This window comes from Acanthaster planci, linkage group LG11 (assembly GCF_054643075.1).
Source record: "Acanthaster planci isolate LZ-2023a linkage group LG11, COTS_SCS, whole genome shotgun sequence".
NCBI classification, from domain to species: Eukaryota; Metazoa; Echinodermata; class Asteroidea; order Valvatida; family Acanthasteridae; genus Acanthaster; species Acanthaster planci.
The window spans coordinates 3,755,271-3,782,547 of record NC_141787.1 but is presented as its reverse complement, the minus strand read 5'-3'; the positions used below and the strand labels follow the sequence as shown (position 1 = coordinate 3,782,547).

The 27,277-nt window shown below is 41.6% G+C and overlaps 1 protein-coding gene and 1 pseudogene across 4 annotated transcripts in view; one reads left to right on the top strand and one right to left on the bottom strand.

The window, feature by feature from the left end:
* wdr5 (WD repeat domain 5) overlaps positions 1–27,277 on the top strand; it is a 220,288-nt gene that overhangs the window by 44,899 nt on the left and 148,112 nt on the right. For all 4 annotated transcript variants that reach the window (XM_087143635.1, XM_022252318.2, XM_087143636.1 and 1 more), the window contains one exon: positions 4,233–4,365. In XM_087143635.1, coding sequence (XP_086999761.1) covers positions 4,240–4,365 — 126 coding nt within the window. In that variant the 5' untranslated portion in view covers positions 4,233–4,239. Of the gene's footprint in view, positions 1–4,232; positions 4,366–27,277 lie in introns of those variants that run through there.
* LOC147797260 (uncharacterized) lies at positions 8,409–9,667 on the bottom strand (annotated as a pseudogene).

Genomic DNA, 27,277 nt, shown 5'->3' with positions numbered 1-27,277 from the left:
CCAATAATTCGCAGAGCACGTACATTTCCAAACAATTTCAAAAATAGTTTTGCCACCATAAAACTGTTTGTTGCATTAATTTTCTAGATGTAGAGATTTTGACTGGCATTTAACCCCTCAGCCCTACACTTCTAAAGCAGTGGGAGCCTTGAGAAAGGGTCTGTCTGGCCAATGAAACTTTCATCCTAAATTGTAGTGAAAAATAAGTTCCCAGTAAATAGAAACCTGCAGGTAGTCTGGCACATACATGTACGTAAGAAGTAAGCATACTGGTGAAATTTAAGCTAATAAAATGTAGCAGAAGTCAGGGCATTTAAAAGTCATGCATTTAACCTGTCTCTTGGGTGAGGGTCCAGTATCGACAGAGAAGTATGCCAAGGGTCCTATTAAGCACTTACTGCCGAGTGGACTTTTCTTGAGCAAGACAAGATGCCGGGTCATTTTCAAGATTTTCCGTTTTCAAAATTCTTCAAAAATTCATCATTTCATTTAATGGTCGTTTATACCAAAATGAAGGACTCTTTGGGTGCTACTCTAAAGTGACAGGTAAATTCATTGACTCCTGAATATTTCAGCCTGGCCTGCAGCCTTGGAAAAAGAGCCCACATCGTGCAGTGTTATGTAAGATTCTTTTGTTCCCGGCACAGTATACTGCTGGCCTCTTTTCAATATGGGCCAGACTAGCATGCAGTGGTGCTATGGTCGAGAGTTTTTGTCTGCAGTGGTAATCCACTCGCTCTAAATGCCTCAAACCTTGGTAAACTGTTTCAAAACAAGGCTGGATTATCTCCACTATTGAGAGTGAAAAAATGTTGGTAATGCCCAGCAGCTCAGTCTTTTGTGCTGAGCATGGTCTTTTGCTATAAGGCCCAACTCTTTTGTCCCAGTTCTGGGCTCCCCAGCTCTGCATATAAAGCCTATGTACCCCAAATGGGTTGCCCGGCTGGCAGTGGTTAGCTGGTCCAATTTACATGCAAATGCACCTATTAGCACTGAATACGCAGTTATGCTTTTCCCATAGATGAATATAATGTCCTGTGAGAGAGATCTATACCCATCCAAATTCCTCATTATGTACAAAAAATTGTACATGTGTCTCTTTGCATGAAATATGTTGTTGATGTATCCTTGCATAGCACTGTTCCTAAATGTGCGGTGTGTTTCGACGTTTCAGTTTTCGACCTTCTTGCCTTGCTAGAGCAACACGTTCACTTCCAATTTCACAGTAAGTGAAATGTTATCAATCTTCTCATATTAAAATCCTAAGGTTGCTGTACTGTACGTACCCACCTAAAAGTTTCAAAGAAACTTTGGCCCAATTTTCCAATTGTTTTCAAGTACAGGACACATTTAAATTTTTAAGATGGGTCCCAAAATAAGCCCTTTCGCACCAAATACAATGTAGGTTCAACAGCATTTACATGTATTATCAGGGTAGTATTGCAGCTACAAGTATTTTACTGGATGAAGTTTAATGTTTTTCGGCAAATGCACAACGAAAGATGAGGTACATGTAAATGCTTAAGTGCGCCATGTTAGGGGACTGTACTATTCACTCATTTTACTTGTACTGTTGATTGTTCTGCAAAGCGAGCCACTTTACCTGTAGCTTACTATCCCACATACATGTGCATCTGCACAGGATTTTTCATATAAAAGTGGCAAACACAGCTTGATGAGGGATTTTCTTCACAGTTTTTAGGCAAATATGAAACTCCTTGTCTCATTTAATTAACAGACGTATACACCGTCCTTCATGTCAGTTTTGCAGTGTAAACATGATACAACAGAGTTGCTGACTTGAGTCAAGTGACTTGGCCTCAAGCCGGACTTGAGTCGCTATTTTGTTGACTTGAGTCGTAAATACCAGCTTTGACTTATGACTTGACTTGGACTTGCAAAAAATGACTTGTGACTTGACTTGGACTTGCAAAACATGACTTGTTACTAACCCAAGTCAGACGCTACTCGACTGGCCCCGTATATTTTTAATTTAAGCTATTCAGTTTACACCTTGCCTCTGTAACCGGTAGTTCACGTTTCAAAATAGCAGGAACCAAATTTCATATTAATCTAATTCCCTTTCGAAAAACTCTTGACCCCACACATTTCAGGATTTACGTGCAAAAGAGATTTTGCTTTATTGGAGGGAATAGACAAGCCAATCAATGTGAGAAATATGAAGTGAATCCAGAGAACACCAATTCAGGTGGCTATAAATTAAAACAGGAGATTTACAGAAAATGCAGGATCCAGTTAAGTTAGAATACACTTTGAGCTCAAGGAAAAAAATTGGCGCCAAAGTTCTAGATGTAGAGATGAGTTGCAACGAGTCATTCCAAGGTGGGAGAACAGGAGTTTGTCATGTTGTGTAGCCAGTTGACAAAAGTGAAGAGCAAAAGTTCAGAAGAAATGTAACACAAAGGAATACTTAAGGATCTTGCAAGGTTGATGCGGGTGATTAATGCCACAGATGCCTTGGTGTACTGTGTCTGCAAGTCACAATAGCTCAGTGGCTGGGATGCCTGCGGACAGCTCTTCAGGTGGACTACAGAGACTCCCCTCCAGACCCTCTTTCAGAATGTGCAGTTCAGTAACTAAGATAGAGAGCCAACATTTGTGAACTTAAGGGGAAGACGTAGATTTTGGGGTTCTCCAGTCCAAAGAAAAATAGTGGAGAGTGCGGACAAGATGTGGCGAGTATGTAGTCAGCACGATGGCAAAGTTTGGAATGCAAAGCTTGCCAAAACTCTGGGGCAAACTGCCCCCCCCCCCGGAACATGCCCTTGCCACATGACCAGCTCTCATTGGACAACTTAACAAATGTCATACGACTCCAATACTGATTGGTCATTTAGTGTCTACATTGTGGACAGATGAGCACTCAGCAGAAGTTTATGGCTTTCACAGCTTGGGTAAGGTGTGAACAGCAATTAGGGATTAAGTGTCCCAACATCCTGCTGATCTCCTGAAAAGTTTACTGGGAGTGTACACGCTGGTGTACTAGTCAGAGATTAAAGGCAGTGGATACAAAGAGCATCCTAAGATCTTCTAGGAAAGCAGGAACATTAAAGATAAACTGAAGAAAGAGCAGGCTATTTGACAAAAGGAACAGGCAATAGATCAAATTTCACCACTGGAACACTACTTACCAGTAGAAAAGGCAAAAGCTAAGGAAAGAACAATTTAAACATGCAAAAGGAAAACATAGTCATAAAGAAATGAAATTGTAACCCAAGACCTCTTTTGGGACGGGGTTACATGTTCATAAAAAACGGACTTCGGCTTGCTTGGCTTCTATTTCACTTAGCTGCAGCTGTAAATCAGGGCAGAATGCAAACCATGCTGCTACGTTGCATTGCGTTGACACGTGACTGGGATAAACAGCGCCTATTATGTCATCAGTGACAAGCAACCATGGTGGCTTCTAGCAGTGTTGTTCCATCCACAGTTGGTTAATTTCGCATACCACGATTACAATTCAACAGCAAGTAAACGGTCTGCTGTTTGTAAAATATGTGGATCCGCAGTCACTGATGGCCCAAACACAATGAGTAATTTCGTGCAGCATCACAAACCCCATGATAAGCAGTAATGTTGTGACTTGTGTGCCGGGGGGGGGGTCTTACCCACAAATAAGCCTAGGCCTACAGGAAATAGATTTTCAGCCATTCTGCGCTGTAGATCATCGTTTTCATGGTCATGTAATATCTGGCTACAAATGGCTATTGAATCTAAATAACTTAAGGGCCTCTGGTACTTGAAAATCTGCCCAAGACTTATACATGTACTTGGACAAAGAGACTTGTTACTTGTGTTTAGACCAAATGACTTGTGACTTGACTTGTGACTGGACCTAATGACTTGTGACTTGACTTGGACTTGCATATAATGACATGCGACTTGACTTGGCTTGGACTTGTAAGAAATGACTTGTTGCTACCTCTGTGATATACGTACATGTAACTGTACACACCTATTGGGATTTACGTGTATGGATGGTAGAAAGCTGAATCCTCCATCCTTTACATGTTTGTGAGTCTTTGGACGGGCTGCATGTAAAACTATGAGATATGAGGCACATTTACATGTATGTGATGTATATGAAATAAAAGTAGAATATCAGTAGACATGTAGAATGTTACTTTACTTTTGTAGATAAACTCAGTTAATTGTGAGGTGAGTGAAGTTCATGTTCAAGTATTCAACTTTATCAGTTTGTTGACTTGTAGTTACAGAATGGCGACCAGTGAAGACAAAAAGGTGGAGCAGCAAATTAAGAAGGAATCACACAGCAAAACTTCACCAGCTACAACTCCAACCACAACTAGTGCATCAACTACAGCTATCTCTAATTTACCAAAGGTAACAACACATACGCCACATATAAACGGAGGGGGAGGGATTTTATTACACGATAAAGCCATAGAAAATGGGTTCATTTTTTGTTTTGTCGGTAAAACTCCAGTAGTGCTCACAGTAAAAGAATGGAACATGCTCACCATGGTAAAACTGTTACCGTTGTAACAATGTTTAATGCACGGTAATCAAAGTGTCTGCACAGTGCATGATACCCCCTGCCAACTGTTGTAAAAATCTATTGTTCATCAGGTCAATAACTACACACTTGAAAAATGCAACTTATCAGTGGTGTTAACAATGTTTTATAATTCCCCATTGAAACGACGTAATTAGGCGTGAAGTCAAAATACAAACGTTTTTGAAAGCATTCAACGCTTTGTTAACGGTAAGCCCAACCGATGGTCAACATCGAACAGACGAACGCTTTGACGAGGCTTGCCAAACCGTTGCGGTCGAGTACACCTGCACTCTGCAGCTTCCAGTAAACAATGGTCAGCTCATCGCATTACCTCATCATAGACTTCTGCGGCCTGGTGGATGAGTCATAACAACAGCTCTTTCCTTTGCACCTCCGCAGGAGGATTTAGATGGGGAGACTGTTTTAACTTCCTGATAAAACAAGTGTATTGAGTAGTTGTGTTGCTCATATATATTCAGATTTATTATTTTATTTGCCAATCTCCGATAGCCACGCCCTTACGTTCCATATTAGGGTAATGACATTCCATATTAGGCCAATGGTCTCGTAAATGGAGTGCAAAACGAAATTTGGTTGGATGCCGATCACAGTCAGACTTGCGCTCGATCCAAGGCATCCCTGGATGAAAATTTTGCCAAGCGGTTCGGTGGATGATGTGCTTCAGCGCAGCATGCGAGGAGATTTTGTTCGTGCGGTGGCCTAACTTGCCTTTCATTTGACCATGAAGGCTTTGATTGTAGTGCGAACGTGTTGTAATGGAATTTTTGCCAGATCTCAAAAACAAAATGCTGTTATCCCTCCAAAAGAGACTGATGGAAAATCGCCCCTTTGATCACGTGCACGCTGCCCTTGGAAAGGTTCCTCTTCAGATATGCAACAAAAGCCATTTTCATAGTTTACGAAAGCCGTCTATTTTGCAAAAATAACCAAAACACAATTTGCTCGAAATTTGATTTTAACCTTGTATTCTGTACTGGAGGAAAGTCCTATTTGAGCATGCTGGGATTTTTTCTATTTGAACATTTTTTACGATAGTCTTGTTGAGTCAAACGTGGTCCCAGCACAACCGCTTCTGGTCGGCAAAACACGGTCAGAAACTGTCACACCTCAGGCGGTAATTTTATATGGAATGTACTCGTAGACAGACTCCGGGGAAACAGTTTATTTAAAAAAGTATTCAAATCAAAGTTGCTCGCGGATGGGGACAGATGGGAGATTCATAATTTTATACATAGAAATACTTTATAGCCCTTTGCGGCACGATCTTAACGAGTCTTTCGATGTCTCAGTGTGCATTGTACGTGTACATGTGTGTACATGTCCGAACCCCATCCGATCCAAAGTTCGGCAAAAAATGTCCGAGCCCTGTCCAAACAGAACCGAACCTCTACACATACTTGTAGCACTATTTGATGCAGAGTTTGACTTTTTTATTACCTTAAAAGAATATGGTACACTTGACTGAAGTTCCAAATAAATTCATAATGTGCGTGTGTGGATATTTCATTTCAGAGACGATAGATCAGGTGGTAAAATGAGGCAACCGTAATTGGCATTTCCCGTCACTCCCGTATAAACATATTTATTTTACAGTCTAAAAAACGCTTAAAAACGAACAGTGATCTTGTGGCGATGTCTTTTTGTCTTGAAATACCCACTCAAAACGTTCATGAAGCTAAAGAAATGTCTGTAGCCAGAATGCGGTTGATTTCGCGTCTCTTTCACAAGATGTTAACCACTAATCCTCACATCCAGCCCAGGAAGGCTGACCGGAGCCAGTGAAGTTCTTCTTGAATAGGATCATTTGTTCACAACTATAGCTGTGTCAGCCACAAACTCCATTGTTGCTAGGGTTGCTTGTGAAGCTAGACAGTCTAGGGTAGACGGTTCCTTTCAAATAATTGAACTGTCCAACACCAAAAGACGAACAGAATGAAGGGGGATTAACACCAACCGTTTAACTGTTTCTAAACCGTCTGTATTTTGACCTCATGCCTTAACCACTCGCAGCTTTCTTGTGATTCTTTGGCATTTCTTCAGTACAAGAATGCACTGGTATGTGAACATAGTACATTTTTTTGCTTTAAATCAAAACTCAACACAGTCAATTTTGGTTACATTAAATTTAGTGTAATGAAGACCACAATGTCAAATTAAAAGAATAGTCATTTCCCTAGTTCCAGTTTTGAAAATTATTCAATTTAGGCTTGGCTTCAAAATTGACCGTTTGCGAAGTCAGCGAACATTCGCGAACTAAGTTAATCCTTAGTTACCAGTGGAGGAGGAGCTTAGCAGGTTCATTTGTATCGCATGACAATAGCCTTTGTTGTTGTAATTTTATGTTAAGTAGGCTACTGTTTGCGCGAAGTACGCATTCCGATTATCCGCGAAGTGTGCGAAGCAAGATTCAATAGCTATACCGGTGCTGCGCTTAAGGAATTTTCCTGTGTGTCAGCACTTTGTAAAAGCAAAGAACATAATTATTATATTGGATTCTTCATTCGGAGCATTTCCCAGAAGGGTTTTTATGTGTAATCGCGCGGATGTTGGCCAACATCAGCAAAATTGCTGAATGCAATTTTTGCATGGATAATCAGAGGGTTTTGAAGGATTGAGGATGGTGCCTAACAAAAAGGCCTAGGGGGCCAGGGTTAATTACTACAGCTGATTGTAAAGGTACTTTTCATTGAAAAATTAATCGTTTCTCAACAGGATAAAATGTATAAGTTTCTCATGCGTTTGTGTGCTTATAGCTTTACTAAATTATTATTGGTGATGGCCATGTAAGTGAGAAACTATTTTAATAATAATGTGCATGTGTATGTATTAGGAGGCTACTTCTGTTTATGCTTTGATCATAAGAAAAGAATTCCGTCTGGTTCAACCAAATATTCATAAATACTGTATTGCTTGAAATATGTACCTGTAGATGAACTTGACGAGTTTCTACTTGATGATCCAGGTTCTATCTGGAAGTGATTGTGCGAGCTGGGTCCCTGAGGTTTTGTGCTGCACAGAAGTCATTACTTTTATGAAAGTGCTGCCACAGTTGGCATATTTAACAAGGCACGGTGTTGTTTTGATGAACCTTAACACGTTAATCAAATGGCTCCAGAGGAAATGAGAACACAGAGACAACTTTCTGCCATTTCTTCGGTTGTCCACCACCGAATTAATTTTCTTGACTTTTTTCCAAACTTTTTCAACAAGCAAGAACATTGAACAAGTACATGATTTAAAGTATTAAAATCTGTAAGAGATCAGATGAAGTTCGAACTAAACCACCTCCCCAATGTACAGGGAGGCTAGCCTTGGGAAGATGTCCCTAGGCTAGAGAAGGGGCATTTCCTACTCAAATTGAATAGACATATCACCAAACAAGTTGACATTCAGGAAACTTGCCAACCCTCCCCTCCAAAAAACAAAAAACAAAATTAACCAGACTAAATAGCCAAACCGGTCCCGGGGGTGCGTGAAACCTCTAAACATTAAGCTGGGTAACAAGGTGCATCTGGATAGAGTGAAAAGAAGGCCAGCGCATTGTGCAAATTCTCGCAGAATTTTATATTGCCAACAGCGGAGAGGTGTAGGCCATCGCGCCAGAATAGGGATTGATCTGATGCATTTATGTTGTGTGCATGAATGATTGCACTGGCATTGCCGATTTGGTGGTAAACCCTGTGAGCAAACTTGTTTAAAGCATGAACATTGGTCTTGCCAACCCCATGTTTGTCTCCCCATAATAAAACAATCGATATAAGATATCTGACCAAACAATACGAGTGGTCAGGAGTATTTCCCGAACAGTACAGAGGTACATTTTAATCTTACGACGTAGCTCCCTGACTTAGGTTGAGAACAAGTCGTTTGTACCCAAATGAATGACAAGGGTTTTTGGCACTGGCCTTGATTTCAAATGACGGTTGAGCATGGGAATTAGCTCTATTAGTTTTGCTCCCCTCACGCCAAACCACTGGAGGCACTGTGTAGCTGAACATCGAGGGTCGGACTGACTGGCTCTGAAGACGATGCTGTCTCCAATTACCCATGTGCGTGTAGTGCCTGTTGATAAATAAAATAAGGGAACGAGAGCAAAGGCCTTTCCAAAACCCAGTGTTAAAGTCAATTACCTGATGAATTGTACTTAGCAATAAAGGAATGAAATATTTTCCTAACTAGACCCTATGGGGACGGATGTAGAGATTTACCGCTGGGGACTTCCAACGACCCAGAGTCTGAATCTCTGAGACTGAATACCATTAAGGGCCGCGGATGTGGCGGCTCCTATGCGGAAGCTGTGACCGCTGAAGCCTGCTGAGGGAACTCCTGCTGCTTCCACTGACTTTTTGAGCATGTGACGGAACTGAAAGGCGGTTAGGGGGATCCATCAAAGTGGATGAAGAGGGGACCCCCTGAAGTGGGCCGCTTGTGCAAATAGCCTGCTAGTGAGTGTCCTGGGCAGCAGGAAGGGGGGAGCGTACTATGAAAACAGAGAGTTGCAGTCTCTCCCCGCTGATCGGTTTTGGAAACACAGAGTCTTACAGTCATGACTAATGGATTGGAGCCCTAAAACCAAACATCATTGAGCCCCAGAGTGCGAGAGCTGTCGGCATGTTTACTGCCTACAGTAAACTCACCTACCCGTAAAAACCCATAGAATGCTAAGAGGAAAGCAGAACAAAACAAGGAACGTTCGAAATCCGATGAAGTGATGTGGCCTAATATGGTGCAGATCTTCTGCAAGAGGCCAGCTGTGATGGGGCGACGGCTGTCTGACTGATGAGACTGCCGTCGGCAACCCTCCCTAATTTTTTGAACCGAGAAGTTATTAGTTGGATCGGGCCAGTTGTGTATTTTGTGAACAAACGAAATAGCAGAGGTGTAGGAACTAATTGTGGAAGAGGCCAGGCCCTGCAGGGACAAATGAGCTATGAATGCCACAACCTGGCCATATGGAGCCGGCCAGCAAGTCTGTAAGCCAGTTTGAAGGCGAAATTCTTGAAACAGTGAAACCCCTCTATTGTAGCTCTTCCACGTGCTGCTGGCCATGGAAGCTCCGAGGAGTCGCTCTGCCTTGCCCATTAAATTTTCCAAAGGAAGGCTGGGATTTCCATACCCTGAATGGCCGCATGTGGAGCCAGCTCCCGAAACTGGGTCATCTGGGAACGAGACAAGGCGTCAGCAATTTGGTTTTTAACACCTGGAATGTGAGTGGCCTTGAAGGAGACGTTGTCCGAGAGGCACCGCAGGACAAAGAATTTGACCAAATGCATAATCTTAGGGCACTTGGAAGACTGTTTATTAACAATAGCAACTACAACCTTGTTGTCAGAGCGAATGATAATCTGCTTACCTGTCAGACGCTTTCCCCACAGAGCTAGTGCAACAACTACCGGAAAGAATTCCAGCCATGGGATTGACCGAGAATCAGCCAAAACGGACTGGGGCCAAGTGTCACAGAACCAATTTCCATTGAGGTAGCCACCAAACCCGATGCCACCGCTTGCATCCGCGAATAACTGCAGGTCGGTGTCTTCCAACCAAAACCGATCTGGAATGATGGCCCTTCCATTGAAACTACGCAGAAATACCAGCCACATATTCAGGTTGATCTTGGGACCCCGCGACAATTGAATGAAGTGCCAGGGCTTCTTAACACCTGAGAGTAGGTCAATGAGGCGTCTGAGGAATGCCCGCCCAGGGAGGAATAGCACGGCACAGAGCTTTGTCAACGTAAAAGTGATCGAGCAATTTGATGCCCAAGAGACAAAAATCGTCAGGGTGAATGGGGAGCAGACGGAATGCTGATTTTACATCTGCTTTAGCCAAAAATGCGCCTTTTCCTGCCTCTACTACCAAGTCGACCGCATGATCAAAATTTGTGTAATGCACCGTGCAAAGCTGTGTGTTGATCCCTTCATTAACTGACCCAGATTCTGGATAAGACAAATTATGTACATGTATAAGACGATAGTGTCCTGGTTCCGGTTTCGGGACAAGCCCTATTGGGGAAATTCTGAGATTTAGCAATGGCGTATCTGTAAAGGGACCCGCCATGCGCCCATGAGCAATCTCATTGGACAATTTATCTAGGGCAGCAGAAGTGTTTTTGTTGACAGATTGAGCATCGGGAGAATCAAAACTAGTCCTTGCTCCTTGGAACCCCAGTTTGAACCCAGCGGAAAACCCATTACGTAGGCACGTCGCAGCCTCTTTATAAGGATATAGGTCAAGAAATGGTAATAAAGCAGACAACTGTACTGGAGTATATGCTAGGCAGCATAAACAATGGGTTTTATTAATGCAAGTTGTTGAGATGTTCGGATTACAAGGACTAGGAGTGGGAAGTAGCGCCTTAGCGGTGGGAGACGCTAGATTTGCTGTTTTGTGCTGTGCATGAGGTGCCCCCGTGTTCGGGGGATTGGCAGGAGGAACATTTGTGGGCGTACTTGCTTATTGGGAATTGGTACACTCTGTGCGGTTGAATGCGAAACAAAATCTGGATCCACGGGATGAAGCCCTGCCACGAAAGAAGTTGAAAGGGCGCTGCTTGGGAAAGCTAGAATTGACCCCTTTTTGGGTCCCAAGGCTGGAGCTGGGGCCAGCAGGGGCGGTCACAAACAGGGCCCACAGTTCGCCGTAAATGATAGCCCAGGATCTATTTGGGTGGAATTGTTGGCGCAACCTGAATTGGCGATCGTATTCTAACCAGCCCTTACCCGCAAACCGCGCTGCGGCCATCCTAATCACATGCATGTACTTAAGGAGTTCTCGGGCCCGCTTGGGGTGCGCACCGATAAATATCGAGGAAAAGACTTAAGAAGACTTGGGAACAAGTTTAAAATATCAGGAACTTGTAACTGCTGAATCTTTGCATAATGCTTCCAAAACCTGGTCTGTGTGTTCACAATTATTGCAGAAATCTTGAAAAAATATGCCAGGGACATATATACACATGCATCTATATATCTCATGTCCTATTGGTTGCATTTTTTTTTAGATATTGTCACCGATGTGCACACGAAAACACCAAAGAATGGAATGCAGTGACGCAAGATGCCAATCCCAATAACACAACTCCATGAGGTTTCGGTGAAACTGAAATAAATAGATACATTTAAATAGATTAGAAGTTTATAAGTGGGCATATAAAAAATTCAAATTCAATTATAATCAAGCCCAAACTACATGTTAACATACAATCTTCTGTCAAAATTCAGGAATTTTACCGCTTTGCTAAACGAGATTCTGTTGCCTGCAATTGTACTTTCAAATGAATTTACAACATCTTCAATATTCAATAAATTGATCTCTCCCTCAGTTGTACGCATACATTATCACATGTAGGCCTATCATTACAACGTATGTCTAATTACACACTTACAAATTGTATTCGGGATCGACACCCCTGGAATACACGCAGTGAATTGTATTCAAGATACCTACTGAAATAAACGGGCTAGCGGGAGGTTTCAGGGTTTACAGTGGCATTCTGGTGCTGAAAATACAAAAATACACCGAGCAACTATAAGAAGATAAACGTCACAAATAACATATCACAACAGGCAAATACTTTTACAAACTCACACATAATTCCATATAGCCTGCATACGCCCATGCAAAATACGACGATAAACCTTCCAAATGTCGACTCAAATTACGAACAAATATACACAGCAGTGTTGCAATAAGTTTTCCAAGTCACGTAAGAAAAGATATCAATAAATACACAGGGATCTCAAATATACCTCGTGGGCATATTTTCTATCTTTAACATGAAGAAAACACAATTTAACTTACAGTCTTCAGCTTCCGACGGCATTTAACGAAGAATGACCCGAAATGGAATTTCCCGCACTGATGTACTCGGTATGATCACGTGGCAAGGGAATAGCGAAACGTGATTGGCTGAATGATACCACATGACGTAATATGCATTGCAAATTACATTCCAATGAATAATAATACATAAAGGAATGTAAGAACCGTGTGGCCTGACATCATATGCAAGTTTAACCCAGTCATAAAAAGGAATCTTCAAAGGCAACAATTCGCACAAGTCGAACCCAGCTGCTACAGCTGGACTAGACGTACTGTACTATGCAAATTACGCAACACCAAATCGCTACAAGTAAAATAACTTATCGGCAACGATAACACTCCCCCGAATAGCAATTCCAAACTCAAGCTTTCACAATTTATAACTCACAACCATAATAATTATGCATAAGCATTCATTAGACGTCATAGTTCTTACACAATCGCTATAATTCTCAATATAATCACACATTTAAACCTGTCATTGGACCACGAGATTTACATCACCAATTAAACAGACCATAATCATTTCATCATCAATATTTAACGTGTTGAGATTTATAACATGTAGGAGTGGCAAAGTTTAATATGCAAAATATAAATCTTATTACAAATCCATAAAGTCTTGTCCAGCAGGAGTCATAAACCGTTAATCAGTACCTTTTTCGCATAGGATCACAATTCATAAAAATAGATCTGTCTTATAAACATTACTTACAACAATTTGACGTACAATCTTTGATTTAACTGGCAATTTAAGATGATCCCGAAGCTTCTAGTAAAATAACTTTGGTCACTAGACGGACGCACAAGTTCTATGGCTCGAGGCTTCAACTTGATTGATCTAACCAAGCCATCTCTACCATGCATCACATCTTTGACAACGGCAAGTGGCCACAAGTTTCTAGGCGTCGTCTCCTCTGACATAAGTACAAGATCACTTACGGCAAGATTTTCAACAGGATTTACCCATTTAGATCTACGCTGTAGTTCTGGTAGGTAAAACTTCAACCATTTTTGCCAAAACTGATTCGCTAAATGTTGAACGTGTTTCCACTGACTACGCAGATGCTTATGACTAAACCTACCAGGAGAATGACTGGAACTGTCTCTCAAGAGCAATAAATGATTTGGCGTAATAGGCGTAGGATCACTAGGATCATCATTCAACTTGGTTAACAATCGTCCATTAACAATGACCTCTACTTCACAAAACACAGTCTCCAGAATTTCATCAGTCAATCTTACTGTTCTTGGGAGTACGGCAATCATAACTCGTTTAATTAGACCAATTAAACATTCCCAAATACCTCCCATATGTGATGTTTTAGGTGGGTTAAAATGCCATACGATACTCTGTTTTACAGCATAAGCATTAATAATCTTCTGGGAAAGCTCTGTCATACTTCTTTGTAACTCGGCTTCACCACCAAGAAAATTGGTACCATTATCTGAATAATTGACCTCTGGGTAACCTCTACGTTTATTGTAATAAACCGTCTAAGACCATTTAAAAATGATTCCGTGTCCAAAGCAATCAGTTTTTCAATGTGAATTGCTCTAGTTCCAAAACAGGTAAATAAACAACCATAACGCTTGATTTCTGATCTCCCATACTTGACATAAAATGGGCCAAACATGTCTATACCAACATATGAAAATGGCAGTTTACCAGATTCTACACACTCTTTAGGTAGATCGGCCATGAGTTGCTGACATGGTTTCGCATAATGGTGTCTACATACATAAGATACATAACAAATCTTGACCACCATGCTAAGGCCCGCTTCATCCTGTTCCAGGAGGAGTAATGGTTCATCATATGCTCTAAAGGATCATTCTCAACAATTTGGCTCGAATGGCACACCCCCTCTCCTGTAGCACCAAGACTCACAACGACGTCAGAAGGTGTGATAGTAGGGGATTTACGGATCATCACCTGATAACTCGATTGACTTTCTCTCACCTAGATTCCACTCATATTTGTATCCATACAATATTTCTGGACCACAGAACCATCTGTCATCTGATTTCAAGCATGACTGCGGTCTTGTCAATAGGTCGGCTGGATTAGATTTACTAATAATATGATTCCACTGTTTTGGTTCTGTCAACTCTCTTATGAGGCTAACTCTATTGCCAACAAAAACATGGAATCTCCTACTATCGTTACCTATGTATTTCAGAACTGTCTCCGAGTCTGTCCAGAAATATGACCTAGTGATCTCAATATCTAATTCCTGTTTCAACAGTGCATTAACCTTTGCTGCAGGCACTGCAGCTTGAAGTTCTAAGCGAGGAATTGTACACAACTTAAGTGGGACAACTTTATTCTTACTGAGAATCAGTTGTACATGTATCAAGCCACACTCATTGACACACCTGACATAACTACACCAACCATAGGCTTTAGAGCTTGCATCACAAAAATGATGGAGTTCTACTACAGCATCATCAAACTCATGTTTGATACATCACGAAATTTTTAACTGCTTGATGTTGTGACTGCACCCGGGAACACCAAGAATTTTCCAACTGCAATGGAACTGCTTCATCCCAGGTCAACTTCTTAGCTGTAGCCTACGCACTGTGTGCCGTCTATGTTGCAGGCAGATATTGGGCGTCCACACACATGCACAGCATGCTAATGGGATTTTCGAGTTGGCAATTTATAGTTTAGGGGGTTTTTGTCAGCGGCGCTTCACGTGTGTGATAAAGTACACCAGTTATGCACTTCATGTAGCTGACTCCAATGTTTTAGCTGTCATCTCGTGCACAATTCACGCTTATATATCTCTTACTGTTGATTTGTTACCAAATTTTGAAGAATTAAAGAAGTTTTTATTGTAACTTCCAGTCTGATCACGTCATCAGCCCCAAACTTCACACCTGTGTTGACTGAGTAAAGATGGTCATCTACATCAATTTTCAGGTGATTTGGACAAACTTTGCCACAAACATCCATTCAAAATTCATTTTTCGGAATTTTTAACCTGTTACTAGAGGGTACGTGCTTGACAATTAGGTGACGGCATCAGTAGATAATTTGAAAAATACTATACCCCAGCAGACTAACACTGTCGAAAACAACTCGATACCTATTACCACTTTTTAACAATAAGACCACTTCCGGTTTCGACCGGAAGGAAGGGTCACGTGATTTGACCCACACAAGATGAATTGAAGACCATATTTTATCCTGGCACTTGCTGCAAACAGAATGTTGCGGGAGGTCAGGGTTGATTTTATATTGTGTTATTTTGGAAATATCCTTCTTACGGGCCATGGCCACAAATCGTGAAATCAATGACACAAGTAAAGTTTGGTCTGCTCAGCAGCGAGAAAATGATACCCACTATCCGAAAACTAGGCACCAATATGTTGGACACAAAGCCCTATGCATGTAACACACAATCCCCAGATGTGCTTGCCGCTGGATGGCCATACTCAATGACAGTGCACGTAGAAAGGTGACGTGGTCGTCAAAGAACTCGCCAAGAAATGACTAGAGTCATGCAGACTAGCAAAATGAAGCAACTACAGGTTACTGTCTTAAAACCAAGTAGTGATGTTCTTTAGCCTCATAAGCACATATAATTGCAGTTTTGTCCTACTTCCCGTCTGTAGTGGCTGATTGGAAAATCAAAGTACATAAGCAAAAAAATGGCTGCTGTCCACATGTACGTACACATGTGCACATTCACAGTCAATGAAATGGCTGCTGTCTCATCAGGAAATATGCTCCAAAACTGGCAAGATCTTGATAAAAACCAGAACTGACTGTCTGGAAGACGACTAGAATATATTTGTAACAAACGGAGGTAACTGCGTTACGTTATGTTCCCCAAAAATGCAGAAAACCTCATCAAACACGGGGGCACGTCCACCGCTCACTCATGCATCACGACAAGTCCGTCACTGAGTGACGTGACTGAGTCAGTCTTTAGATGCACTTGACAAGCTAAATACTGACTTCCCTCCCCCGATGGAACACTTAGTTGCTGATGTTCTGCACCATTTTCTTTTCAGCAGGGTAGGGTTGCTCGTCCATTTGCCTCTCCCCGTTGGCTCTGATCCTGAAAATTCAGCAAGAACTGGACAAGATAGATATCTTCTTTTCATGCAATTCAGGCCTTTCAACCCTGGTGCTGCAATTATCCAGGCTTCTGGCATACACCTACAACAATAGTAATCAGTTCTCTGTTCATGGTGTATCGAACAGAGTGTGCTTCCAATTCAGGCACCAACGAACACAGGAGCTGATTCTTTTCTCCTTTATAACTTGGAACTGCAGTCAGCAATAGCATGTAGCTACTGCCTGCAGTCACTGCTACCTGAAGTCTTTCCTCCAGACAACACTGACAGTGGGTACTCTCTTCCTGGCACATTCTCTCCGTATTTGTTCCAACCAGTTTATACCCAGTTGGGACCCGTAGCGTGTCCGTGAGCCCTTCCAATGTCCTTGGAATCCTTTGTAGAGACCTTATCGCCACACATATCAGTGAGGCCAGCCTTTCTACTTCCAGTAACTACTTCTTTCCTGGATTGTGGTCTGGCTATTCATTCTCAGCTCTCTGACAATACAACTTCATCTTTAATGTCATAGAGTACTCCTGCTCTCCTAATTACAAGCCTTGCTGTCCTGTCCCTAATCTTTGTGATGATTTCTATTCAGGACTCAAAGCTGAGAGGTGCTATACTTCTAACATTACCCTGATATACTCCAGCTAGTTGGGTTTCCTCAGCCATTAAGTTCACCTATCCCAAATGGCTTACATGTACCTTCACAGACTTCAATCTCAGCCACCCTATCGTGATGCATGGCGCTAGGATGGCATACTTGGCCAACATCCTTTGGCAGTGTCCTTGGGAAGTTATTCACGTGACAAATGTAAGAAATTCTATGGCCCTTTACCTCATGCCATGCTAACTTAATAAAGTTTTGTGACAAGTTCTTTCCTGGCGTGTCTATATTGCCTCTTCACCGAGAATACAAATACCCACATTTTGTGAGTTACCTCCAGCTCTACATGGTATCCAATGGTCTCCTGCTTTCTACTGTAGACCCTCATTCCACACAGACACACATACTTTCAGTCCGTCCTCCCCTACCTCCTTTGGGGTACAGCGCTACTCTGCATATTTAGTGACTGTTTGGGTCGGTTGAGCACAGTTGACTCCTCCCCCACAGCAGTGCGAGAAGAGTCTGCTAATGAATACCAGTCTGACCAGCACTGTGTATCGCAAGCCTACCCACACCGACCAGTACCTGGCCTTTGACTCACACCACCCAGTGTCCGTCAAGAGGGGCGTGGCCAAGTGCCTACATGACCGCGCCTGGTTACCAGACCACGCCACACAGCCTCCGAGAGACGCCGAGTCACCGCTGCCCTCAAGGCGAACGGGTATCCAGCGTCCTTCATCCGACAGTCAGAGACCCAAGACCAGCATCGAAGTGGAGTGACCGGAGTACAAGGCTTTCACCGTTCTTCCCTTTGTGGACGGTATCTCCGGACGGCTGAAGAGGATCCTGGAAGACCACGGCGTCCGCACCGTGTTCCGATCACCCACCACCTTAAGGAGCCAACTCGTGCGCCCTAAGGACCCCATCCCACCCGGAAGACGCGGAGGAGTGGTCTACAAGATACCATGCGGTGACTGTGGCAAGGTATACATCGGCGAAACTGGCAGACCAATCGGCGAGAGAATCAAGGAGCACCAACGCGACGTGAGACTCTCCCGTGTGGAGTCGTCAGCGGTAGCCGAGCACACCTGGGGAGCTGGTCACCACCCCGATTGGGACAGCGTGCAGTGCGTGGACCAAGACCAGCATTGGTACACAAGACGCGTCAAGGAGGCCATCCACATCCGCCTGAATAGACACAACATCAACAGAGACAGCGGCATCGACATCCCCGGTTTCTGGCTCCCCACCATCCGCCAACACAACCACCGGAGCGCAACGGAGCCATACCGAGGACACGCCCCTTCACGCCCATGAAGTGGAGCGGGCGACGCCCGCTGAGGTCACCTGTACTGCGTCTGCAATACACGGCGGGGGACACGCGGAGGACGCGGTCCGGCGGTATATAGCAGACCCTGCAGCATCCAGACTTCAGTTGCCTGATGAAGGCTAGCAGCACTAGCAGCCGAAACGTCGCTACCAGCAACACGACACCGCGAGTCATCGATTACCTTTTACTGTAATGAATACCTACTTAAACATTCACAGCCCTCTTGTCCTCCCCACACTGGCTTGGGCCTCATGCTCTGAAAAAGGACATACATGGCGGCTGTGCCATTATGTATGCATCATGGGCCTAGAGGGTGCACTACGGTTTATAAAGTTTTTAACGAATCGAAGCGAATGCAAAGGTATTTGCATATTTTAGTGACTGTTCGGGTAGGTATTCATTAGGAGACTCTTCCCACACTGCTGTGGAGGAGGAATTTCATACTCAGTGAATGTTACAACTAATTAAAATAACCGTGGGTGACTGAAAAAATATAATTAAACCACCTAACTATGAAAGAGATCCTAAGAAACTGCAAAAGAGATGATGATAGTAGATTCAAAATCAATCAGTGCAGAATAAAAACCTTTAAAAGCCAATGTACGTGTATTTGTATGCAAATTAAGCACCTATGTGTAATTTTCTTAAATTGATCATGAAAAAAAATCAAACCATTTTTGTAATTGGGCTTTTCATATTGTTATATGTTCTGATTCTTGACTTAATGACCTTAGTAAAAGATTCCAAACCTTTATCAACGTACATCATGTGGTAATTACTGGCAGTATTCTCCACGTGGGGTTTTAGCAGGGCGGGTCGCCCTGCACAAATTTTAGACCGCCTTACTAAAGTTTTGCCACCCCGCCAAAATTCTCCTTGCCCTGCTGTTTTTTTTCATTGGATTTTCCCTATTTTCCACTGTCTTCACAGTTTATCTAAATGGCAAGAAGTTCACCACACTTTATGGAACGAACATAACGAGTTTGCCATCATTATTCAGCACAACCGTATAGCACTTAGCAGCATTTGTGATCAAAGCCAGACACAGTGTTGTACATAAGCACAAAATTCTGGACTGGTTCCAATCTCCTGGTCATAACATTTTCAGTTTGTTGCGTCAAGAATGCCAAGGATCCAAATATCACACATGGCCAGCTTAGGCTTAGTCATAGTATTGCGTAAACTATCAGGTTCTTGTCCTCCTATTGAGGGTTTCCAAAAAGAGGGGACACATGAACATGGAATTTGTAATCATGAAAGCTCAGGTTTATTCAAAAGTAAAGAGTGGTGGATTCCATGATGTTGTCAGCACAATAACAACAAGAGCTATATCCAGTAACTTGTATTCAACAACACTTGCATTATAACACTGTATAACTTTACCCATCCTAAAACTTGGCCAAGCCCTTCCCGTGTGACCAAACAATAGAACTCCAAAATAGAAACAATTTCCGGTACGCACCCAATGTAATACATTGACAAAAGAAACATGTTCGGCCACTCAGCCAGAGGTTTTTCAAGGTATCGATATTACTTGATTATGTGATATCAAATTTATTTTGCCAATGTCGAAATGTCAAAAATTTCGATACTGGACGTTCTATCAAAAACATTAAATGCAAGCCAGATAATTGACAGAAATGAATCTCCATTGTGAGTTAACATGGTTGTTACATTATCTTTGCTTTGCAACATAGTGGCAATTGGTACCTGTAACTGGAAAATAAACCATCGTAAAATCATGTGCGCCATTATCTGGGCCAATTGCCATGGCGCTGCTGAACAGTAAGCAGAATAGTCATGCTTACTACAGAAGAAAATTGTGCTAATTGTTGGCACGATCTCATGGTGATGCTTGGCATGGTTGTGCTTATAGTGTGTGCGCACAAAGAGATTTCCTTTGTTTTGCCAATACATAATGCAAATTTTCCTCCATGGTATTGGCGTTCCTTTGGCCTTGCCTACAGTCTCCCTGAAATACAGGGAGCCTCTGTGTAAAACTGTGTGCCTCGCAACACCACAGTGGGCCCTGAGCCGTGTATTCACCATCGGCTGGAATTTGCAGCCTGCTCTGCAATGCTGGACTGTCAAATTGAAAACTTGCTTCTTCCTTTTGTTGATTCTAATGTACTTTTCGGTCAAAAATGTAATTTCATAATTTGTACATGTATAGTTAAAGCCAGAATAAATGTTCAAGCAATGACACAATACATTGGTCGCACATACGTTAGCCCAGTACATGCGTACTGATTTAAAGTGCAGGTCATCCTCAATACACATACCAATCAGAGTTGGCTGACAGCAGAAACGTGTATTGCGTAAACCGCATATGCAGTGCCCTAACTAGTGTTACTGACCTTTGAATAAGGGAAGTGCTGCACGTACATGCTCACACAGGGGCATTGTGTTTCATTTACCACAATCTTAAGCAAGTTGTGCGATAATGTCCTGAAAATTGCTGCTTACATGTACAATCACTAATCAAGAGGCCCATGCTTACAAATCTGATTATAATGCAAAAGGAATTACACGAGTTGATACATTCAAAGCGCAACAATACCTGTACCTTACCGCAGATAAGAATGCCACCATCAAGCACTCCTCTGTTCCACCGGCCAGGATTTTCTCACCTGATCACCAAGACTGCTGGCTGAGTTTGCAGGACAATTGATTTATGAAATCTCAAATGAAATGGGAGTAACTTTCCACCTTTTGTAAAAAAGATACCAAAATATCCCCCTTCTCAAATGATCTGAAACACTATCATCCCAAATGCCGATGCCACTTTCCCTTTCAGTTGAATGTAACATGTTACACCTGAACACATGGAAAATGCTAAAATTAATCAACACAGGCATCTGTGTTTCTGCCAGATGGAATCAACAAACAAGCTGATTTCTTCAGGCATTGAAATGCTTTCCATGAAAAGGAATTCTAGTACACATACTTAACAAAAATAAGACATTCAAATGATCGAGTGAATAAATGCTTTTGAAAGTCTCGACTCTACGTAGAACAGGCTGGCCTGGCAATGCACATGGCCGTGATGTCACAGAAAAACTGATTGTGCATGTGTAGTTGGGTTCATACAATGTACAGTGGAATGTCGCTATATGGAACACCGTTACACTGAACATTTGGCTGTACTGAACATCGTCCTTGGGTCCCAATATTTTGTGCACAAAACCTACCGAACGTTATGTAGTTGCAAATCAACTGAGATTCGCCACAGCGTGTATCAGAGATCGATCCTGAGCGGTAGCTTCACAACTTTTAAGATAAAATAAATAGCAATTCTGTAACTCAAGATTTAATAAAAACAAAAATAATTAACAGATACATTTCTGGACACCTCAATGAACCTCTAGAAACGTGAATGCAATGGCAAAACATCATGAAAACAGTGAATCATAGTATCACAAGAGGGTGCACTTGAGTTAAACAAGAGCGGGTGCTATTCAACATGGCAACAAAACGTTCGGCAATTAATTTCGCTATACCGAACGACCGCTGTACCGAACATTTAGTGTGGACCCCGTTGTGTGCATTATAGTGGCGTTCCACTGTATATATATTCATATATATATGTAATTTTCGCACACTCAATGGGGACAGAAATAATTGATTTATCATGAGTCTTTGACTATCCTATGCTTGACATAATTCTCAAATATTGCAGACGCTGAAGGTCATTACTGAAGGAATATATGTACATTTGATGCAAAAATTTACTTGAATTTAATTAATATAAGAACAAAGGCACCTGAAATCATACCTTGTGAACGTGTAGATGACCTTCGGTTCTGCATGTTTTTGTTATTTTGTGGCCCCCTTGATTTTGACAACCCTTCCTCTCATGCCAAAGGACGAGTTAGGATCAAGACCATAGCCCACGGCAATAAAATTGTATACCTTCCCTAATGATCAGAAGTGAAGTCACCTGACCAGTCAAATTGAAAAATCATCTCAAGTTCATGTTATTGATGTTGCCCATTCCCAATTCATGCCAGTGTTGCATTCATGCAGATTGTCGAGCATGACCCGATTTCCAGCAATTTTGTTGCCTGTATGCAAGCAAATCTGGCCATTTGTCAGGGGAAAACAAGGGGGAACATTTACTTCTTTTGTCCTTAAAAAACTGTGGTTTATCATTTTCTGACAGGCAATTCAGGAAAGAAATAGTAGCTTTGAAAATGTATTTTTTCCTAGATCTGGGCCAGAGGGTTGGTCAGGCGGTTGCTCACATGCAGCACTTGGAAAAAATATGTTTATACTATGTTGCATAGTGTAAAGTCCACTGGGCTTGACTTGGTTTCAATCAATTCAAAGACACTACGGCCTTGTTCTCCACAAAAATATGCGTCTGTGTAACTATTTCAGAATGTTTGTATTTACATGTACAGTATATGAAGATTGGGTGTGTTCTTTTTATTGTACAAGTTTATAAGGAAGTGGTAGCTCGGCACATAAGAAGGTTTTTCAAATGTGTGGGGGTTCATCTGGCCACAGCACTACAAATGGGTTTAGGACCGTAGGTTGGGAGAGTTCGGGGAGCTCAGCATCCCCCCACTCACTTCTTAGTTCCACTTGTAAGGGCTGTTTTGTTTTGTTTGTATCCGTATATTCATCACCAACACCTGATTTGTGACAAACATGCAACTTCTTCAATAATGATGTGTTCCAAAGCACACGATGGACGTTTGTTTACGAGTTCACAGCGCCGAAAGTTCCACTTTTAAGTTGGCAATCCCCCTCCCCAGTCTTTTATTGATTTAACGATCCTGCTCATCACGAGGTCTTTTTTTAATTTGCCTAAATTACTGACAATTTTACAGATATGTGTTCTCACACAGGACAGCAAAGCATATTGTCTGTTGGGCTGGGTGTATTTTTCGTGTATCACACTGAATCTGGGCCGATAAATAAATACATTATATTTGACACCAGCTCTTGCATCGTGTCCAGCTGTAATTCAGTGGGGGGAAAACAAAAGTGAACAATTACTTCCTTATCCCAGTATTATCATTTATCTCCAGATTATTGAAGAAACAATAAGTTGTCTATGGAGTACAGTGTCGCCTCATTACTAAAGTACACAATTTGCATTTAACAGCAACATACCAACAGGCTGTGTTTGATTTTGCATGCTCTGATTGCAAAAAGATAGGATGTAAATTTTACCGTAGTTGATTTCCATGAAACCGAGCATACATGTAAATAATGAAATGTTATATGACAAATCCTAATTAAATTAACCATCTTATTTTTCGGTAGCATTGATATTGTGCCCTGCTTCATAAAAGGTTCTGCAAAAATACGCTTTAAAATAACCCCCGAATTATTGTTTGTCACCTGAAAATGAGTGATGCCAAATTTGATCAAAAGCTATTATAAATGAGTTCTCCAGATTATAAAAACTAGATTCATACAAAGAAGAATAGTGTCTCAATTGCACAAAAAAATGGGGAATCCACTGGATTATTTTTTTTCGTAAAGTAAGTTTGAATTTGAACCAAATTTTCACTGCAAATCGTGTGAATCCAGACATTTTGTAATGGAAAAATCTGCCACACTCCCAATCTTTAATTATATCATCATCCAATAAAACAATAATTGATTTGTCGAACTTCTGACAAAAAGAGAGGATACCCTTGAACCAGCACATGCTGAGGTGGACACGACTACTTTGACGTTAGAAAGGGAAATGTTTCTAATTTAACTATTCTACCGTATCAAATGGTATCAGTACTGACGAAATTGGTACAGTCTAACAGAAAGTAATCATCCTTTTGTTGAATTTACCATTTTGGTAATAAAAATGGCTTTGAATTTTTGGGCACCATTGGAATGATACAATTGGAGGGTGATTCAAAATGACCTGATAATTAAAAATTTTATTCGGCGGATTCAAAACAAATGCTTTTACAAAATTTGTTTTTGGACAATTTCTAGAAGACATTTAGGTTGGATTTCTGATTCCCACTTTTGATCCTTTTTGTTATAAACTCTCTCTGCTCTCCAGGGCAGGACCACCTTAAATCTTCTTGGTGGGTTGCGAGGAGCCCTGTGGATTAGAATTGGAGTGCCCAATTACATAACAGTAGTGTTGGGTACAATAGGCAGTTTTTAAGAGCTGCAGCCAGGATTTTTTGCACAGCGTGGTGTCCCATCGGCTAGGAAGATCTGAGTTGGAAAATAAAATAAATAAGCAAATCAAATAAACACCATTTCGCCAAGTTATGCCAACCGCTTGTTTGTGTATCATGTTGTGCTAGGCTCACGGGGGGGGGGGGATTGTGGTTGACTTTAATTGGCTTAGATTGGTAACGGTCCATCAGGCTAAATGCAGCTGTGTGTATTGTGTTCTCGTTCACACGTTTAAAGTGTGTCTTCAACTCCCTATACACACACACATGCAACATCATGTATCGTTTGAACATTTATTCTGGCCTTAACTGTATACTGGCTGAAAAGTGTTTTATCATTAAATGGATATACATGTGTGAATAAACAAATCAAATTGTGTGACGTAGTTTCTAGTTTTGCTCCATATTCGTAAACACACGCTGCCTTGCTTGAACCATGAACTGCATCCAGTAATAAAAATCAGACTAATTCGAAAGCCAATTTTCCCAATGGGGTTGCATTGGCCACCACAAACAGCCAGAAATCAGACTTTTAGTGTGCAGGCTGCAGTTGGCTACTGTACATTTTGGCACCCACAAATTGCTTATTTGATGTAGTAGCATCTTTGTCTACATACATTTACATGTTTTTTCTTATACAGAAAGGCAATTGGTGTTAAAGCTATAATTGCCCATTTTTTATAATCTAAAATAATGAAGTGGTACATGTAGCTTACAGTGTGCATATCGTATACCACCTGAAAGGACTAAGTGCATTGGGGAGTAATGACTCAAGAAAAGTTTGTGATCTGGCTTGACTTGTTGGTGACTATTTCGATGGTGTTTTTGGTATTGGTCAAACAAATCAGGTACAGGTACTATGCAGGCATTTCAAGCTATTGAGGTATTCATGTACATAAAGCATGCACATGGACAGAGATTTCTTGTCACATGTGGGGGAGGGGAATGATTTTTGAAAGCTCAGCACGACCTCCATCCCGGTGAGATTGTGAGGCTGGCATGTGCAGTCGCTGGTGCAGGCTAAGGGTGTACATACATGTAGTAAGTGACTTGAAAGTGTGGGGGTTGATTACATTGATAATCCCTCAGGTAAAAAATGGGAGGGGAGGGGTATTTCCCCATCTCCCTGGGCAATCCTTTAAATAGAAAACAATATTTGGTAACAATTGGCTCCTAATGGGGAAAAATCTAGGCGCCAGCGCTTTTATGAACATTTAGTAATCACGTGTGCTGAATATTCATGAACGTACGTACACACATGTAGTATAAATACCCTGTGTTTACATCATCCATCCATGCCGAAGAATCATGACCTGGCGCGGCACACGTCTACCACACAACTTGCATGCAAGCACAAATGAGGTCAACCCACGAAATCAGGGTTTTTGCCAAGGGTTCAGCCACGGACGTTATATCAGTAGTTTCAGCGTGTCGTAGGACACTCTGCTGCATGAATTTTACTATTTCTGACACTCTAAATCACAGTGACACCCTTTAATTCTGACATGAGCTCCGTTTCAGGTTTCATTTACGTTGCAGCAAAAAAGCAGCAAAAAATGGAGCCCATGCCATGCCATGGTTTGTAAAATGGCCCTGGTGTCCGTATCAACAACGTATGTTTAGATTGGGAACCAACCACACCGTGCGCATGATCGCGACACATGTACATGTAAAGTATGGTATATGTACATGTACAGCACACTCGATGCGACTCGATGTGACTTGCGCTGCCATTTCTACATTTCCGGAACGAACTTTGAGTACGTAATCATTGCTTTTTTTAATTTTTAAGCATACTCAAAATTGTTAAAATACATTTGTATTTAGTTTTTAAGCTATCTCAAGTCGCAAATGGCGACTGGATGGTGAAAATATGATCGCATTAGCAAAATTTTGGTCGCATTTGCGACTGATTTAGGCGCTATTTAAAGCGTTGCCCCAGAATGATATCTCCCCATCCCCCTGGGATTTCTACCTACATGTATGATCATGAAGTACGTTCATTAATGAGTAACCCAGGCTTGAGTTGAGAGTGTACTGCACATGGGAAATATTCAATATACATGTATCAATAACTCAATATTGGATTTCAGACATATCAAAAAATTGACAAATCTGATATCAGCGGACTTCATTAAACACCCAACCATGTGCCCTAAATTAGATTCGCTGGAGAAAACTCCTAAAAATCTTTACAAACCAAAGAAAAAAAGTTTTAGCTTGATATCTTTTAACAGTTTCCTTGTTGTCAGCATACGGTAGCCTCTGAATGTTTTGGTGCTATGTCATATTTTGGCACCTGTAAATTTCTCATTTGATTTGATACTGGTACTTGGCATTTTTGAAGGGTTTCAAAAATATTTTCAGAGATGGTACAGATTGAAAACTGACTATTTGTGTGAAGGCTAATTATTGCCCATATATTTATAGTCTAAATAAAAGTAAGGAATCAGTTGCCTCTTTGAATATGGAAATTTTAAACACCTGAAATTTTAAATTTGTATGCCAGTCGGTTGACTTTTTTCAAAATTGGAGAGTCCATCAAATATTTGGAAATGTGACTTAGAAAGATTAACAATGTTTTTTTTTCCAGTCAAGTACATGCATGTGCCGTATGTATTTTCTCAATATCTTATTTGTATGCATAAGAGATTGCAAATTTTTGCAAATCGTGTGAAATAGCATAAAAATGCATGTACAGTGGAATGTTGCTGTAACAAACACAACAGGGTCCACAC